This window comes from Branchiostoma lanceolatum, chromosome 1 (genome assembly GCF_035083965.1).
Source record: "Branchiostoma lanceolatum isolate klBraLanc5 chromosome 1, klBraLanc5.hap2, whole genome shotgun sequence".
Classification (NCBI taxonomy): Eukaryota; Metazoa; Chordata; class Leptocardii; order Amphioxiformes; family Branchiostomatidae; genus Branchiostoma; species Branchiostoma lanceolatum.
Window position 1 is genome coordinate 15,633,458 of NC_089722.1, and position 19,654 is coordinate 15,653,111.

Consider the following 19,654-nt stretch of genomic DNA (forward strand, 5'->3'; position numbering starts at 1 on the left):
GCTATACTCGGTGTGTTCACTGCATCCAAGCATAAAAGAGGGAGATCACGATCACATTGCATGTTGATACACGTTGTAATACTTGTCTGTATAAAATCCTAGGATTATAAGATGATTGGGTGATATTTAAGTGATTTGTATTGATTTCTGGAAAACATTAATTTTTTTATGTATCGATGTGTTTGCTTTTGTGCTTTGTTACGTTGTGATGCTATCAACATTCAGGCATTTCGTGACTTTCATGTTTGGCGCGAGTTCGTCCCAGTTCAAGATATAACCGCTTGTAGAATCTTTAGCACCGCAAAAATCCGTATTGTTGTTATTAATTAAAAGGGCAAAATGAGGGGCGACAGTACCATATTTGATTGGTTTTGTTCGAGTGAAACTTCCCCACGTAGGGCCGTCGGCACTTTTTTGACACGGAAAATTTTCTTAGAGACTACGGGAGGCCCGGCGTGAGTTTGATGTTTTTGAGGTGTGCCGCGCCCCGCCCCTGGTCATGGACTGCTAACAATGCGTAACAGAGAACTCTGGAAGTTCACCGTAGGCTTCCTTCTTATGAAAATAAGTCTGTTGTTCCTGTAAGATTCCTGTACTACAGTAACTGTTGACGGTAATTAGCCTCCCTTTTTAATCTATTTTGGACGCAGTCTCATTTTGAGACTCAGAGGCAAATCATGGTTGAGGAAGGTAGTTACGTTCAATGCGTCCAAATCAACGCCGATAAGTGCCAGCGTGGGATCTTTCCCACCGCGGCCGCAGCTTCAGTGGAAAACACAAAATGACCATGCGCATTTCTCAATCTTTTTACCGACTTCGCAGCAAAATGTGTGTCGAAATGTCAAAAATGGACGGCCTCTGTCAGAGTCCAGGCCGTCCAAAATGAGATTTAGCAGATTCTACGTAAAAAAAATCTTTACCCCGCCAGCGTTTATTTTGCTCAGAAATGGTTCTAAAATGCACCAGAGAGCATCTAGATTTTAAAAAGTTTCAGGGGGAGGCCCCCCAGACCCCCCCAACGAGAGGGGGTTCCACCCCCTCTCGTGCTCTCCCCCCGCGCAGCTGACGCTGCGCGTTCGTGGCCTTCGGCCACGACTGAGGTTGCGCCCCCCCGTTCCCAAAATCCTGGATCCGCCGATGGCTACTGCTTCAAAATTTTTATCGCCGCACAGACGACCGTGGGAAAGCCTGTCGTTCGGAGGGAATTAGTCTTTCCTTCGCGCATCAGGTGTAGGTATCGGTCAGGACTACTTCTTGGCTTGACACGCGTACGTTTGCTCGCGGCAAACAGTCGTCCAGATGGACGGATGAGCTTAGCTCGCAATTGGTACTGTTTGGACTGTAAGTACGGGAGCGCTGCGGGGGATTAAAAGTACAAGTACGCTCGCTGCACGCCCATGGGAAATCAATCTGTGCCTTGGCTTGCCGCCAAAAGCCAATCACTGTTGCCGGGAGGACGCTTGCACACACGCACGGCTGCGTACGCGTGAAGACACGGTTCACTAGCGATCAAGGACGCGCGGCGGTAAACGTTCTGGATGGGGCTAGTACTACCACTGCACGCGGGGCTCATGTCTTGGCTCGTGGCGACAATCCTCCTGTGTTTATGGGTCACCACGGGGCACTGTCAGCAGAACCCAGGCTTTGCTTCCCCCGTCGCCAACGTGGACACGATCGTCGGACAGCCGGCTATCCTGCGCTGCACGGTCAAGAACAGGGCCGACGCTCGAGTCAGCTGGGTCAAGAACAGCATTCCTGTAAGTATGGGGGGCGACATCTTACTAGCCGATAAAGATCGCATGTCACTCATCAACACAGGCAGACAGTACGATCTCCACATCCAACCTACAGTCCTGGAAGATGAGGGGACCTACACGTGTGTCATCTATTTCTCATCAGGGTACAACTCTTCTTCAGGGGACCTGACGATCTTGGTACCGCCCACTGTACAGTCAATGACAGTGAACAGCCAGGAAGTCAGGGATGACCAGAAAGTAGTAGTGGAAGAGGGGACAGACACACTTTTTAACTGCACCGCTACGGGCAAGCCTGTACCGAACGTCATATGGAAGAAGCTCGGTGAACACGGTAAGGCAAGCGTGTTCTTCCGGAATAGCACGGTACTCATGGCGAACATCAGCCGCACGGCGTCGGGACGGTATAGCTGCCTGGCTTCGAACAACGTTTCGCCGACGGACAATAGAGTGATGGATTTCGAAGTCCACTACGTGCCAACGGTGATCCCTCAGCGGTCAGAGGTCATGGCAGTGTTGCGAGGAAGGACGTCGTTGAGGTGCGACGTGGATGCCTTGCCGGCTGCGACAAAACTGGATTGGTACAAAGATAATCGCAAGATCTCGCAGGGACAGAGGTACGAGTCGACCGGAGGGACGACGGGAACGTTGATCTTGGAGCTCAGGGATGTACGAGACGGAGACTTCGGAGAGTACATTTGTCGCGTGACGAACAGTGTTGCCGTCAGAGAAGCAAGTGTTACGCTTTACGAGGTGGCGACGCTTCCTCCGACTACGCCGGGATATTCTGAACTTGACGTTGGAAGTGGTCATCGGTTAAGTTATACATGTATTAGCTTATGGATAGTACTTATAACACTCATACTTCAATGATGATGAAAATATGAAGATCATCGCTCATTCAGGTAGAATATAGACTATAGCATAGCGAGCCTGGCAGATGAGATTGCTGTTGTGTAACAATAGACTAATGCAAGTATCTTTGATATTTGCCCAGGGGTAAGAAATGTAATTTATTGAGCTGCCTATATCTCTAATGTGTGCAAATTACTGTCAGCCTGTAGGGTACCAGCAACATAGGCTCAGAATTGTAGATAAGTCTTTCTATCACAAGGCTTTATATTATGACACGGTGTGTGTGTGTATGTGTGATTGTGACTGTAAAATAAGATAAGCGCTGTGCTTGCCAGGAGCCTTCTTGGGAAAAATAACTCCAGGGGCTTCTGAGTTAGATTTGGAGCTCAGTGTGACAGAAATACCCTTTGGTGGGTGCTTATCGTCAAGTGTGATGTCTCAATAGCCTTAGCACCAAAATTGGCACTGAAGGACATAAATGTACAGTGATGGTAGCACTTAGCTCTGCATGCACCACATAATTGAAATTGGAGTCCGGACAAAGTCCAGAAAAATCCCTTCTGATTGTCTACATGACAGTAAAGGCTGTATCTGAGTACAGTTTAGTGTACTTCAAGTTGTCCAATTCCAACCTAGGATTACTGAATGGTTTTTGTGATGTGATATGGAATCATCGTGTCAGGAAAGGTTAGAAGTCTTCAGCAATCTGTTTGTTGTAAATTTAGCCTACGAAAAGTCTTAGCCATGTTAAGAGGTTGGGCACATGGTTGGAATTGAAATGTGATGGGCTGGCTGGCAACTTGGTGGTGAATTTCACATTCAAGGGTGGACATGGAGGATTGTAGGGATGGGGATGGGTTGGTGCGAATGTTTTGACAGGGTGTTAGTTCTTGCATTTTTCTGTTTGTTGTTTTGTGGGTTTTTTCTGACAACTCTTTTTCTCCCAAAATGTTGGTTTGAAAATATTATGTATAAATTTGTTGATCATTCCAAATTTCATACAATTCCTCGCTCCCCGGTTTTACCCAATGCCACTTTTTAAAAACCGTTGTAAAAAAACCCTCTACTTCTAATGTTATCAATGCAAAAGTTAAACCATTTGTTTTAAACCAAGTCATAAATCATGTACAAAACGATTGTCAACCAATAATGCTAGCCAGAACACTCGTCCGCACTACATAGTGCCTGGATAAAACATGTCTTCTGTTAAATCAAGGAGAATGGTTAACGTCCTAGGTTAGATGCACTTTAGCTGTCTCTTGCACTTTGAAAAAGTGACAATTTTGTGCTGGCTAAAAGTGTTCTGGGTCATATACGTGGTGGTTGTCACATATTCTTGTAGCCATTAGCGTACGGAGGAGTCCGGATGCTCGGTTCTAATTCATTTGGCGAAAGTTGTGTTTGCCATATCTGAATCTCAGAAGACCTAGGTTATAATGTCAATGTCATACTGAAGACCAGTCATCATTTTTGTTAATTAGATTTGGAGTTTTCGATTCTATTGAGTAACTCATTTTGAATAAATGATGTGAGGAGGGAATAATTTGAAGTGACTGTGTTACCTTCAACGCTGTGTGTATGAAATATTATACAGAGATCAGATATGAGTTTAAAGTATGTTTGTTCAATACAGACATTGCTATCTGCTCACCAACTCGGCTCCAAGGTTAATAATGTGACCCGTCCATGCGTCATAGATGAGTAGTTTCTTATTGCCTATAGCGTGTGATCTCTGAAGAATCTTCAGATACACACATCACAACGGACAAGTGTTGTTTTAAAGGAAAACTTCACTCAATTTGCTGGATGACTGGTAGATTTTGAGCAGCTATGAGCAAATATGATAAATACTTCACATCCAAAAGTCTACAATGTTCAATTTTTCTTCAGAATGCTGTGTGGATCTGTTGTTATGCTTAAAACTTTGTCAATTTTAGCAAGGACCTCCTTGATTTTAGCAAATACATGTAAAGTTGATATATTATGTTGTGAAAAATTTCATGTGTGTACACTACCTGGTATATTAAGTATGGTGACAAATCAAATTTGGAAGAATAATAGCAGAGCAAGCAGGTCAAGTACATTGTATAGCTTTGAACAGATGGTTGTAAGTCAGCCATCATTCTGAAACCATTATTTTTGTACTGTATAATTTGCCTACTAATTAGGATATTGTATTTCAAGCTTTAATTCTGGAGATAATTGAAAAACAAGAGTGACAAATATACTCACAGCAGACAATGTAAACATCTAGGGACAAACATGGCATGCATGTCCTTGTTTGTTTTCGACTTAGGACAAGGAGACACCCAAACAGTTGGCTTTTGTCAGACCCAATGGTTTTGATTTGAAGTAATTACTAGGGAAAACAGTGTGCTATCTTAAACATTCATCAAATTGTAACATTTTTGATATTCCCTGTGGTTGTAGTCACAAATGTCAAAGCACTTTCCGAATAAAGAGATTTCATGTACAAGATGAAATGTGAACTTTTCCATGAATGGATGAAGTTAAGTCAATTACTACATTGAAAAATGACCTGTGATAGCAGCTGGGATGCAACAATGGTACCAAAATGTTAAAAGTGATGTGGCAAATATCTGGAGGAAAGGTCTTAACTTTCCAAGGTAACGTTATCCTGAAAAATGAATGATGCTGTCATAAAACATTACAGGCATCCTTGCCAGCCACTGTTCCGTGATTATGTTGAAAGCGTCTGCTTGCTGTGATAAACCTACTCTAAAGCATCACACATCCTTGAACGCTGTTCAGGGATTCAGAGGGCCCCGGGCTTGCGTGACGTATTACACATTACATGGGGAATGGTAGTTCTGGGACACCTTCAAGCAGACACAAATTTAATCATCCAGAATTACGATATCAAGCAAAGCAATAACAGTTTCCCCAGCGCTCCAGTAGGATCGAATTAGGCCTTTTATCATTTTAGAGCAAATATTACTCGCAATGTGCTCATGATCTAGCTAGTCAACCGTGTATTTACAGCTTGATGCACTCATAGGGAATTCACAAAAGACTTCAGGGAAAAGATCAAATTTTGTAATAATACTGTTTGTTGCCCTGGGTCAGAAATGATTTTATGTATTTTTTTTCTATTTTATGCTTACTGGAGCAGATTTAGACTGATTAACCACTGACCTAGGCGTTGTTGGTGGATACCTTATTTGGTGGATACCTTATTTGGTATTCTGAGCATGACGGCCTATGGGATGGGTCATTGTACAGTACCAATTGGTTGTTACTTTAAACACAGCTCATTTCCACAGGTAACCATGTGAGCCTAATGCTGTGCAGTGTGTTGTGCTTCAATATCTGTTGTTGAAGTACAATGTAGTAGTATCCAGTATTTGATAATTTATAATACTGTAATTCACTTTATCTTCATGGTAGCAAAATTTCACGGTGAAAGGAAAATTGACATTTTCACTGAATTTTTAACCTCACTGTGGCGGCAAGTGTGTTAAGGAATCATAGATTATAATTACAACACATTTTTCACGGTGATGATAAGTTCACGGTACAGAGGTGACCGTGAAAACAGTGAAGTTGAAGTTACAGTGAAAGAAACAAGAATTACAGTATTTGAAGGCATCAGAAAAATGTCACAACATATTACTGGGAAATGAGGACTCTTATGGTCCAAGTTGCAAACTGTCAGGTACTTTGAAAAAAAAAGATTACACCTCTGCCAGATTTGATCAATTCTATTGATTGCTCCCTTTTTGCTCTGTTTTTCTTCAAGTACAAGAGTGATGACAGGAGCGTTTGGCCTCGTATTTATGTCAAATACATTCCTCCGAGTACTGAAGTTATGAAAAAGGGTTTCCAACAGCACTGCTATCTATTATCTTCCATTACCTTTTACCAAAATATGTATCGATCCAAAAGGCTCTGGTTCTTGCCCACTTCAGATGAAAAGTGAATGAATAATTTATTGTTTTAATATTTCATTGTTGTAGATTTGTAACCAGTCTGGAAAATCATGTGATGTCATATTGTAGTCACCATCTTGATTTTGTCCATATTTTATGTGTACATTGTATTTTCTACATTTTGACAATGATGTATATTTTAGTGTGTTACTGTGTCAGTGGATACAATAAAGCATCAACCTTGTTTTCCAACTTTGTTCCATGTAATTTTGACAAAAGAAGGATGAAATTTACTGCTGTATTCCACTTGTATGCATAAAAAATCATCGTATGCTTATAATATGACTGTACATAACTACAGCATCCATTCATATTTGTAACTATGAAAATTGATGTGTGTGTGTGATGTGACCATTCTCTCCACTTACCCAATGTTTGCTAGTTGTGGCATAGGTCAAAGCACAGAGGTGTATGTAATAAAACAAAACTGAAGCTTAGAACTGTAGGCTCAATTCATGATTTTAGGGGGTAATTCCCCAAGGGCAGATCTTATAGTGAGTGGTAAGAAAGCTGTGTCTTAGAAATAGATTTTTATAATGTTAAAAGGGTAAGGGCATAGATGTTAACACTGTAACGTTACCTGTATATTCAACTGGTAATTGAGTACATGTATTTGGTAAAGGCAACGATTCTGGCATACACTGTGTGAACCAATTTTTTGGTTCAAACTATCATCCTATTAAGAGGAAACTTTAAACGTTTCGTTTTATATCTACAGTTATCATACTTTGTAACCTCCACATAACGCTAATGATGACAAAGCTACACATTTCTTGCCCTTAAAATGGCTTGGAGCAAATACCCATATTTTAACCCTTAACTCACTATGTTAATACAACCTTCAAATTGGTCCATGTATGACCTCGTGGCAGAAAGTGGCTTAACTAATCTAATGACTTCACCGCATTATATTTCCTCCCTAGCTCAGACTGTCCATTTGCACAATCTGACACCTCAATCCCTGGTGGAGCCCAAGCCAGCTTTGAAGATTATTGATATTTTTGGTGCCTGCCACTTTTGATATTACGATGATCTCCCGACGGGCTCTAAAAAGTGGCGCAACACTAAAGAAGATTGCACTGTCATCGAATCCCGATCCGCAAACTTTCAAAGGCCAATAAAAAACCTGTGGTGACTTCAATGAGGCATTATATTGCAAAACAGCTCTAGCTCTGGAAATATTTCTCGAAGGTAACGTCATAAAGTCGGAGAGACAATACCAGGTATAACGGCAATGAAGAACCCATAACTTTGAAGATCTCTTTACATCTAAGTCTTGTACTATGCGGGTTGTTTAAGCTCAAGCCATTGGTACATGCTCCAATGGTGTATATATCACTATGGTAATCTGAAAGCAACTGTATGGCTTTGGCATGTTTTCAAATGTCTTTTTGCAGCATTTTGCATGTCTTTCTTTAAGTTCATTTTCAAACACCCTACTAAGGCCATGTTGATTCAACTACATGTATATGGATGACATCTTTTGGGAACCCCAAAACTGATGCAAGCATGCGAAATAAATTTTGGCAAAAATTGAAATTTGTCTTCAATATGTAATAAAGTGTTCAGGTACCAAACAATAAATTTTTCATATTTGTCCTGTCACATCTTCTTTGACTTTGGAATTGACTTTGTGGCATTTCATGACATAAGTAGCCATTTTCCAATATTTAGCAATATCTGCTTATTTTGCAGCTGCTTTGTACAATTTACAGTATGGTGGAAAACTTTTTTGGGAAATGGAAGAAAAATGATGTGCCTGCAGATACTGTAAATGCAGAAATGTTCGCAGTGGTTTTATGTTTGCGGTTTTCGCGGCGACGTTACACCGCAAACTTAAAACCACCGCTAACATTTTTGTCCAATACTGTAGCAGTATGTGACTATAGCGCTGCCGCGAACTTCAAACCACCGCAAACACTCCATTTTCGCCTTAGGGCGAAATAAAAACCACGCGAATGCATTTACAGTATCATCAGTTTTTTACAATCGAATGAACATGGCCTCAAAGACTATAACAAAACGTTACAGAAATACGTACAAAAAGAAGCTGAAACATCTGCTTGGAGATTAGTCTAAGGGTTCTGCCAGAATAAAATGATCTGCACTAATGAATGCCTGAGATCGTTGATTTATCATGTACCATAGTTGTAACACAACTGACTGGATCAATTTGTATCCGCGGCCCCTTGTCCGCCTGCCATTCATCAGCGACTATTGGAGATTGTTCAGACCGTGTCACATCTCATTCATACGCGTTTGCCGGATTGTTCTCCAGCGCACCGTAACGCGAAACCTTAACGACCTTTGTCAAAGTAGGGGATGAAGCCATCTGTTAAATGGACATGTCCCTTCACAGGGCCTAATCCAGAACAAGTGTGCAATATATATTGTAGAGAGCACCTATGGTGGCCCAAACTGGTGCAATGCAGCTACAAGTATGTGGAGAAATATGATATTTGAAGCCTGAAGATTCAAAATTGCAAATATAGCTTATATTACTATTAGCCTGCCTGTTTGCATACATTTTTAATAGACACACCCTCATCTTTATATCATTTCCCCACATTGCTGCATCTATTTATGATTTTAAAAAAGGCTAAAATTTAAACTGTTAGATAATCTGCTCAATATGATATTGCTGCAAAAATGCTGGCATTCTGCAAGGTACATTTCAAAGGACATTTTTGTAGCCTCCACAGCAGGCTCTCTGGGCCTTTTTTGGGGCCCGGCCAAATGGTTACGTGCTGGCTATACAAACGACTAGTACAAAAAGAAGTCAGAATATGTATTATAAGCCCCCCAAAATGCCCAGAGAGCCTGCTATAGAGACTACAAAATGCCCTTTGAAATAGACCATGCAGAATTCCATTCTCAATGCCACATTGACCACTTAACATAACATTACAGTGTTGTGAATAAAACATGAACAGGAATAATAGCAGACAAAAGTCTGCCTTGCAAGGGCAGACTCATACAAAAGGCCCTTCAATACCTAATTCCCTATGAGATTATTTCCAACATAAAAAAGCACTAAAATGGTTTGAAAAACAATTTTGTAGTATCTTTTATGACCTGTTAATAGAGAAATGCTGCGGCTTAATTAGAATAGCCTTTCTCTACACAAATTAATTAGACGACAGCTATAATAGCAGGCTCCGCGTAAAATTTCTGTGTAATTTAATTAGGCTAGACCAAGGCAGTTTCGGTTTGCTATTATTAGGTCAGTTTAATATGGAAACAAAGTCTTTGTGATAGACTGTAACAGTTACAATACTACTTGATTGAAAAGTGTAGTACACGACACCAATAACATGGATGACAGACGCAGTTTAGAGTGAATGGTCAGCATGTCATCAAGTTACATGTATTCAGCAGAAAATTAATTTAATTTAAATCTAACATTAACTCTCTAACCTTAAAGGGAGGTTAAAACAAAATGTACTTCAAAGCAAAAAATGTCCTGATTTAATACACCAAGTTGGAAATACAGTCTTGAATGACCGACCAACCAACCTCCACGTACCATTGCAGAGTATCATATTACATGTTCAAACGACCTTTTCCGACAAACTTGACCTTGACAATAAGATCAATTTGACCTGGGGGTTAACTCACTAAACATATCTATACAGTCAAACCTGGAACAGCAGCCAACATCTATGTATAGCTTCATATCTTATACCAAGTCGTAAAATTTTACAATTGGGTATTAGGCAGATGGCCAAGAAACTGGATGTAGGGTTAGCCTGGCCGGGATGGGGCACTCATGGACAGGATTTAATCATTACTGTAGGAAATTGCAGGGATATCTCTCTGACTTTTATGGCCGAGTCGTTGCCACTCACACAGAATTATGTCAAATTTATAGCTTCTTACCTGACAAAGTATTGATTAGGCCAACCAAATTCAATTCTTTGTATTCTGGTTCCCTTCTTTGTTTCTTTGACATTAGCTTTGACTGAGTGACAAAAGAAATTGACATTTCACAACCTATTGATAATAATAAGTTTATCCCAAATTCATGCCCATGGGCTAATTGCAAGTTGACAACAATGTCAAAGTACAAACGTAAAGTAAAACATAAGGCATACATGTGATACAAGATCATACTATATTGCTAGTCTACAATAAGTTTCTATATCTACGGTACTAATGCGGGGTTTGATTTCTTCTTTGAAAGCAGTGGGAAATAAAAAGTCCCACACTTTCAATGATGAGTGGGTTGGAAGATTTCAAAAGGAATATGAGAATCATAAAGTCTGAATATTGTGTAAGTCTTTTTTATTCAATCTTAATTTGTAACCAGAAGAAAAAAACAAGTTATTACAATTGTACAGCCCACTTCTATCTATGGTCAGGTGTTAAGCCCTGCCTCAGTGCATCACATGTTTCTGAGTTTTTAGCCTAAGCTGACTACCACCAGCCAATCATAATACCTCAGTTTTGATCTGCTCAGCTACGAGAAGAGTTAAGCTGTAAGCCTTGTGTGGTAAGTATCAGCTACCAGTAATGGAAATAAAACTAACTTAAGCGGCTTATGAAAACACCTAGAAAAGTAGATATTAGTGGCTGTTGCTTACCTACCAAGCTTTGATCATTTTTCTGTGACCCAGCTTCATCATCATATCTAACACAACTTCTCAATAAATCATAAGTGACAATGACAAATACTGACCAATTTGATTTATTTTTCATTTAATTCATTATCTTTTATGTATACAGTCACATAATTAATATCATACCCCAGATGATTGTAATTGAAATAATAACTCTTCATCTTAGCTTTCCTCAGATTCAAAAAAAAAATTGACAGCTGAACCCTTCTGCTAATTTGTTTCGCCTCATTTGGATCATGAATATAAGCCTAATATTGGCAAAGAGATTGTAGATTTATTATTAGTTTAACCCTTTCCTACTGCCTAACTCTGTACTGAAGAAAGAACTCGTAGCCAAAGAGCTACTTCAGTGTGCTAATGGTTAAAAACCAGATATAGCAAAGGTACATGTACTTTAGATGCATTTAGGTTTGCATGGTTTTAATTTCGCGGTAGGAAGAAAATAGAGTGTTCCCGTGTTTTAAGTTTGCGTTTCAGACTATAGTAGACAAGGGGGTAGGAGGGCAAAACAGTTCGTGGTGGTTTTATGATCCCGGCGAAGAGCTTACTGCGAAAACCGTGAACATAACCGGGAACATTTCTGCATTTACAGTAAAGTCAGAAAAAACCCACACAGAGCCTCTCTGTAGCTATATAACTGTATTGCACCCAAATTCCATTCAAATTCCGGGCAGAAGCTGAGTTCTAACACAAGACCTTTAGGTGTTACACAATATTGAGTACCACAGATTACAGAGACATATGAGTGCTTCTCCAGCCTATGCTCGCCTAATCTATTGTCCTGTACAAGCGTTATCCATCAAACCAGTCTGCTGAACCTGTGTCGGGTGCGTCATACAATATCCAGCCTCGTTGTGCTGGGATTTCCCTCCGAGCTGTTATCTATCAAACTGACAGACGGGTAATAATTACTGGAACAGTTTCAACCCAGGAGCAAATTTCCCCGATGTAATATTACATGGGGGTGCTTGGATACATGATTTTGATTAGGCAAATCCCACTGCAATTTGTGCATTTGGACAATAAAAACTTTATGATCATAGCAATGCTGTCTTTGACTTATTACACAAGAAAATGATTGAACAGCACTAATATATAATTACTCACTAAGTAATCAGATATGATCCATTGGTATTGTAATTCTAAAGGAATGCTTTACTGACATTTGATAACTGATGCTAAAAATTAAAGAAAATGGTCCCAAATCACCTGATAAAATTGTCTTCACCTCATTTACATAACATATCATCAATTCATAGCTTTTGGTTGAAATTTTAAGCCTGGTGAATCACAGATCTTTCTCACTGAAAGGTAGTGAATGCTACTTGAAATGTCTGACCATTTCCAAACTGTACTCACAGTTACTTCAAGGAGGTTAAAGACCATGCTTGTACTATAAAATCACCCAATAAATTCGGCTAACATAAACTACCAGAGTCAGTCTGCTACTGACTGTCGTGGTGTTCACATCGGTGGAGGCCTGGCTAAGACAGTCACCACCAATACGACTTACTCTCAAAAAACTTTTGAAATGTAGAGACAACAGATAAGGAAGTCATGTATTATAATTTAATACATGAAGAAGTTAGCTTTTTGTAACCCAGAATATAAATGACAACACTGGCCAAAATATCATGCTGTTTGTTAGTATAAGTAAAGACATTAGCGGACAGTTCATGTGCAGTTCTACCCTACAGTTCTACAGAGCTCCAGTATATATAACTAGCTTTTAGAATACCATGCAGACACACAGCTACAAGTCATATTTGTGGACACACAACTATCAGACATTTGAATTCAACTGTGAGGAGGGCATTTCCAAGTTGCAAAAATACAGTTAGACATTTTGAAACAACTTTGACAGGCCGATTTGAAAGTTTATTTTTGAACACAAGGTTGATTTTCTAAAAACTGAAAGTTGTTTTGACTATGTACTTTTGTTACAATCATTCTGTGTCATTCTGTATTGTTTCATAATGTTACTTTGAAAACCAGTAGAAAAAAATATTTGAATCTTGTTCACCAGTATTATGCTAATCTTCTCCTGCCATTGTTTCAAGCCAGAGACAGTCTGGGATTTTTATGTGTTTATGTAGTTATGGGGGCCAATCCTCCTTTCAAACTTAGACAGCAAGGCCACAGTGGGATGCACTTCCTAAATTAGTTTATGGTTCTGAACCCTGGGTCCATATTCTCGATTTTTAAACCTCCTTGGTTACTTGAGTAACCGTAACCTTGTGCACCCGATACAACAATATTAATCTTTTCTAATTTCATAGAATTAAACGAACAAATCCCAGACCCAAATTTACATCAAATTATTATTGTTACAGTAATCTTTCTTACATAACACCGGAAGGAAATCTATTTGACAGGAAATGTTAACTTTTGTTCTGCTTCTTGGCAAATTTATCTCTGAAGTTCAAGATCAGAGATGCAGCCTTTTGAGGAGTTTCTAAAGGAACGGTGTGTCCGCAGTCCTCTATGATGTCCACCTGTAGAGGCGCTGTCATCTCTTTCTTTATCACATCCACACAGCTTATGTGCAGCACCTTTGGGTTCAAAACACAAGATAGACAAAATGAGTAATCATATTTGGCATGTTTTTATCTCCATGAAAAATGGAGATATTGTTTTGGGTGTGTCTGTCTGTTTGTCTGTTTGTGTTTCCGGACTACTCTAGTCAGCATAACTCAAGAGCCTCTTGATGGATTATGATGATACTTGGTATGTGGGCGTTGTGAAGCCGAAATTCAAGGTCGATTTTGGGCCCCCTGGTATGTGACCTTGGTACTGCAGCAGAACTTCAATTTTTGTATCTTTTGACCTGGACGTGCTGTGGTCTTAATTTTTGGGTGGCAGATAGCTTGTTTAGGAATGTGCACTTCCTAATCAAAACTGCTTCAAATTTTTCATTGCTTGATCAATTATAAATTAATAGCTGATGAAAGGTGGTGGATGCTGTCTGAATACTTTGCGCAAGCTTCCAACCTTCATCCTGAGTATCAGTCTAATTTCTCATAGTTCAACTATGATTCAATTTGTACAAGAAAAATATATGCGATGCTAATGTACTTATTGCACTCAACACTGTACAACTGCTCAAGACATGACAATTTGTCATACCTGCTCATGTCTTCCCCATATCACCTGAGTTGGTGCAGTGATCTTGCCGAGTAAAGGGGTGAGGACATCTTCTTGCTCCAGGATAGCATCAAACACTGGAACAGGAACAACATGTCAGCAAAGTTAACATGTTAGATAAGCTACAGAAATGTCTTCAAATGGCTTATTGAATAATCATAGAATACAACATGGTGTATTTGGTATTACCCAAGGTCCTAGCCAAACCAGCGGAGAGAAAACACAATTTCCATCCAAGAAAACAAACGTACATTTCATGTCAATGCGAAATGCTCCAGAAGTTGAAAAAATGTTGTGTCCACAAACAAAAAATTGTAACATCAATTCCAATGTCTGAATCCGGAATTCAAATTTTTGACAGCGAAGCGTGTTTGAATCATTCTATGGTAGCTCATGCAATACAACTTCGAAGCCTGTGCAATAGCGCAAAATAAGGACCAACTAGAACACACGTATTGAACGTTATCTTGGCCCAATTATACAGCCTACTGTACTAAGTTTGAAAAACCTTGAAATATTTCAAGAAAGGAGACACAAGTGTGACCATAACAAGTTACACCAAACTGATAGAAAATAGCAAGACACTTACATTCCTTGAAGAAGCTTACATGAGGCCTCATGTAGTAGTCCACGTATCCTTTCAACAACTGTGGAGATAATTTGTAAACAATTTATTATCTGGGGATTTCTATACACACTTGACAAGAAGTATTATACTCAGGGTATGTGCGAAAATGTAAGACGTTGTGCAAGTTCATTTAAATTGTAAGTTACAGTAATGTCTTCCCTTGTTAATTTTTTTGCTCGGATTGTATCATTCTGATGCAGTTTCAATCTGATACATTTCACAGTCCAGGGACCTATAGACCATTCCTTCAATATGCTAATGCCTCAACTTTAGCCTACATCCAACAGTTTCAGTTGGTTTACGTACCTGTTTAGGAGGTATGAGTGACTTGTTGTACAGACAGATGTTAAACATCTCCTCTGCCTGCTCCACAGTTTCAGGGACCAACAGATATTTGTTTCCCTGGTCGATCTTCTCAAACACGAGACTCTTCACTGTAGGCTTTATACCTGTGGGAATACATCAATAGAAAAAGGAAACATTTTTTACATAAAAAGGTTTATCTTTCAGGGCTCGAAATAGTGGGTGCATGTGCACCTGTGTGCACCCAAAATTGGAGCTGTGCACCTAATTTTTGACTGTGGGTGCAATATCTTTTTCAATTGGCCTTTGAAAAATAAAGATACTACTGTGCACTAGTTTACAGAATAGTCTTGAAATGTAAGTATCAGAGAAAGTAATATAATTTGTAACAGTTGTACTTTATCTGATGCATTACTTGTTTGAAATTTTGATGTTAGCTATAGAATCACAGATTAAAGTTCTTAAGAACGTTAAACTTTGCATGTTTTGCTGGCATTCAACTTTATTTTGTGGTGCACCCAAAATTCTTTCTTTGCACCTAACTTTTTTAGTTGGGTGTTCCAGTGGACCTATTTCCAAAAATGAATTTCGAGCCCTGTCTTTATATCACACGTGAGCCATCATATTCTGAAATTATGTATCTTTATCTACATCATTCTGTATAACTGCCCTTCAGCGTAACACACCAGCTTTGCAGACACGCGGTACAGTAGCGGTTATATCAGCAAACCTTACTTTTGCACCTCTATCTGCAAGCATTCTTTAAAGCTGTTGAGCAAGCAGCCCATACTGTACTAACTGGTGATAATAAATTCCACTTGATTAAAGTCTAGGAAGATACAATTTTTTTAAACACATCTGAATCCTAGATTGGTAACTTTGGTAATTGTATTTCATTATTTGCAGGAAGGAGGTTTCAAATACTTATTAATATTGTGTGTGTGTGTGTGTGTGTGTGTGTGTGTGTGTGTGTGCGTGTGTGTGCGTGAGTGAGCGAGTGAGTGAGTGAGTGAGTGAGTGAGTGTTTGCATATTGAAGGTAGTAGTCTAACATCACTAGGCCCTAGGTAGCTAGCATTACCAGCATCCAATAGTTCAACAAAACCATTTGCTACATTGTGTACAAGTACTTGATTATGATCCTTACCAGTGGGCCCCGTCATAGTGAGTAAAGACACTTCTCCAGGATATAAAGCTGCATAGCAACCTGCGAGGCCACTGCCCATGGAGTGTCCTAGTACATGGAGCGGTCCACGGTCAAGGCCAATCACGCCGACGAACTACAAACAAACAAAACATTGCTGTAAAACTTTCATTGCCATGTTATTTCTTACACGATAAAACTTTTTTATAGAGGACATTGTTTATAGAAAGGATACATTGCACAATCCCTTCTTATACGAGTCTCGCACACGACTAAGTCTGTATAACAGCAAGTTTCTGTCCCCTCCCCACGAGCGTTTACAGGTGGCTGCTGACTAGAAGAGCGAGTGAAATCAGGCTAACACACGACATGATTTTTCTTCAATGTGCTTTCATGAGCAGAACAATAAAAGTAATATAGGCCTGGCCTTGGGGAGTATAGATTTTATTGACTGATCTGGTGGCTACACACCCTGAAATTTCTCCTGGGTATTTTTCAACATCACTAAAGACACTGGATGACTGCCAGAGAAGATCTTGTCCAAGACAAGATCAGATATCTACCTGGTGCAGGTTGGCAGCAATGGCCTCCATACTAAGATCAGCCTTGGCCTTGATGCTGGTGTCTCCATGTCCGGGTAGGTCTATAGAAATCAGGTGCAGGTTCTTTGGCAGGTGCTACAGGTGGAAACAATACGCAGGCAGGTGAACAACCACATGTGATCCAAAATTAAAGGACCGGCTTAAGGGAATTGGTACTCTTCACAATTATTAAAATTCACACCACGATTGCAGATTGTATGTATAATAAAACATTGTCTAGATGAATTTTCTTCAGAAGTACCAAATACACAAAAAATTTTAAAACTGAAAAGAGGTGGGAAGATATTAACTGTAAGTCTGACTATGTAAGACAGTTGGAGGGATGGCATATGATATGGAAGGTGACTAGGAATTTAATAAGTTATGAACCCCCTGCCAAGATTTTTAAATGGGATAACCCTCAGTGGTATCTTAAATCAGCTGGCAGCACAATGACGTGTCTTTAAGCCACTCAAGGGAATACTCCATGTCCTTGAGTGTCCAACATAGCTCCAATCAAAACTCCAGCAGAAGGAAAATCAGTATGAACCACAAATTCAAAAATTAAGACAGATAAGTAGCACTGACCATGATCATCTCACAAAAGCTCTCCTTTATGTCTCCAAACCCATGGATGAGGAGAAGCGATGGTTGGTTCTTGCTGGGCCGACCTCTCTCCAGGTAGGCAAACTGTTGCTCCCCCACTCTCACGTACTTGATGGTACAGCCCGCCCTCCATGTGTTCAACCTGCCACGGTTTGACAAACGTTAAAACCTGTGGTCTGTTGGCAATTTTTTTTTTACAAACCTTTTTTCTCCTTCTCAAACACCCCATGTGGACCTTTCCAACCATTTTCAGGTCTATCTTTTTTTCCTGCATGCAATTCTGAGTGTATCCATACTAGTATGTCATCTGACTAGTGCCACCGCTAAGGTGATGCCAAATACGAAACAAAATGTACAATTATAATAAGAGGGTCTGCATGCTTTTTTTCTGTAATTAGCTATTCTAATACACTGTTAATCCTAGACGGTCCGCTATAATTCAATGTTAAGCATTGTCGGCAAATCATTTGTGAAGTGCGAGTGGACGCTATAATTCTATAAAGCATTTTATTTGTTATCCAGAATTCATCCATACACTCAGATACACATTCAAGTTATGTATTGCCAGGGAAATTAGACTTGTATAGCCATCAACTTTACCTTTGAAAGAAATATATGATGTAGGCAGGTTTGGTGTAGTATAGGGAGACAGCCAGGGCCAGAGTGGTTAGTACAGCTCCTCCAGCCAACTGGACAATTGTAGAGATGACCTCCATCTTTATTTGAATTTAGTAAATGTCCACTTGAACAAGACTGGCTTTATTTGACCTGAAAGAGATGACATGATAATGAGGTCATGTTGATTATTATCATTATGATTATCTTCTGGGAATGATTATCATAAATAATCTCGGACAGTATCTAAAATTCATGTCTTTTGTGAGACACTGTTCAAATGTGAGTAAAAACAAACAAATGACATCAACCAAGCTGGCTAGATGGAAAATTCACATGCAGCTGATCATGATAAAAAATACACACAAAAACAATAAAAATGGGGTCAATCATTCAACAGATCAAAAATCATTACATTCTAATGTTTGGTCATCCTCCATTCAATGCTTTTGAAAATTTACAATTTCATACCTGTTTCAGAAAGTCTCTTAATTATCCTCGAGTAAAGTTTCCACTTTTGACCCCTACCCCTATCCAGCTAGTAGCTAGTGACCTGTGACCAAAATCATTATACAACGTTACACCTAAACGTTAACTGACCTACTTTTTCTTCCGCTTCAAAATTCCCACGCTGTCACAAACGTGACCTAGCTTAGTCTCGTAACGCAGCGAGTATTGTCAATGTTATATGCTGAATAAGATACTGTGCCAGCTGGACGGAAGGCAGAAGCACACGTTTTCCGATACGACACCAGGAAACCAACGTTTGCCTCACCTGATAACTGAGTGATCTTCCAGTTTGACCTGTCTTCTGAGGTCACTCGTCACATGGTCTAGCATTGCCATCTAGCGACATATATAAGCATTGCAGTATTTCAGCACCAAGGATAGGTCATGTCGCAACTGGACCATGGGACAGACCGTGTACAATGTATCAGGCGAAGTTTTTCTGTGGATATGTCGATATATTTGTAATACGCTATTAATGTCTTTTACAACTTTCTTTTTCAACGATCCATGCTATTTTTCAGTTTATGGACACTTTTCAAATGTTTTCTCCTCGGTTAATCACTCAAAGATTGTCTGTATCGTGCTTTTACTTGATAACGAAGTGATCACAAGTAATCCTGATTGTCGCACGGTGTAGCAACGCTACCTGGCGAAATATGTATGCATTGCAGATCATCACGACAACCCATATGGCCTTGATATTCTTCTACTGCTAATGGAAATGATACATTTTCTCAAAATATCAAGCAGCTGCTATTACCAGTAATGCAGCATTTCTTATGACCACTTTATAAATCATTGTAATGGTTGCAGTGGTTCTGTTTTTGCAGTGACCTCTCCACTGTGCATTCATGACACTGCAAATATGCATTTCCAATATATGACATCTTTACCACAGAACTAGCCTCCACCAGGCCTTTAGTAACGTAACTGGGCAGAAAAGGGA

General features: G+C 39.7%; 2 protein-coding genes across 5 annotated transcripts; one reads left to right on the plus strand and one right to left on the minus strand.

The window, feature by feature from the left end:
- The first annotated feature begins 1,150 nt into the window (after positions 1-1,150).
- Positions 1,151-4,431, plus strand: LOC136437239 (limbic system-associated membrane protein-like). The gene has a single exon (XM_066431723.1). It carries the CDS (start codon positions 1,539-1,541, stop codon positions 2,625-2,627), a length of 1,089 nt encoding a protein of 362 aa, XP_066287820.1. The 5' UTR covers positions 1,151-1,538; the 3' UTR covers positions 2,628-4,431.
- Positions 4,432-13,385: 8,954 nt separating this feature from the next.
- LOC136437270 (monoacylglycerol lipase ABHD6-like) lies at positions 13,386-19,041 on the minus strand. 4 transcript variants are annotated; one of them, XM_066431771.1, is made up of 9 exons: positions 18,974-19,041; positions 18,184-18,351; positions 17,566-17,725; positions 16,960-17,073; positions 16,400-16,532; positions 15,257-15,399; positions 14,912-14,969; positions 14,305-14,399; positions 13,386-13,730 (listed from the first exon to the last, which is right to left on the minus strand). In XM_066431771.1, exons 2-9 carry the CDS (start codon positions 18,297-18,299, stop codon positions 13,560-13,562), a joined length of 990 nt encoding a protein of 329 aa, XP_066287868.1. In that variant the 5' UTR covers positions 18,300-18,351; positions 18,974-19,041; the 3' UTR covers positions 13,386-13,559. The 4 variants fall into 4 exon arrangements, with proteins under 4 accessions (XP_066287868.1, XP_066287858.1, XP_066287878.1 ...); XM_066431761.1 differs by lacking the exon at positions 18,974-19,041 and adding an exon at positions 18,803-18,967; XM_066431781.1 differs by lacking the exon at positions 18,974-19,041 and adding an exon at positions 18,799-18,967.
- Positions 19,042-19,654: the final 613 nt, after the last annotated feature.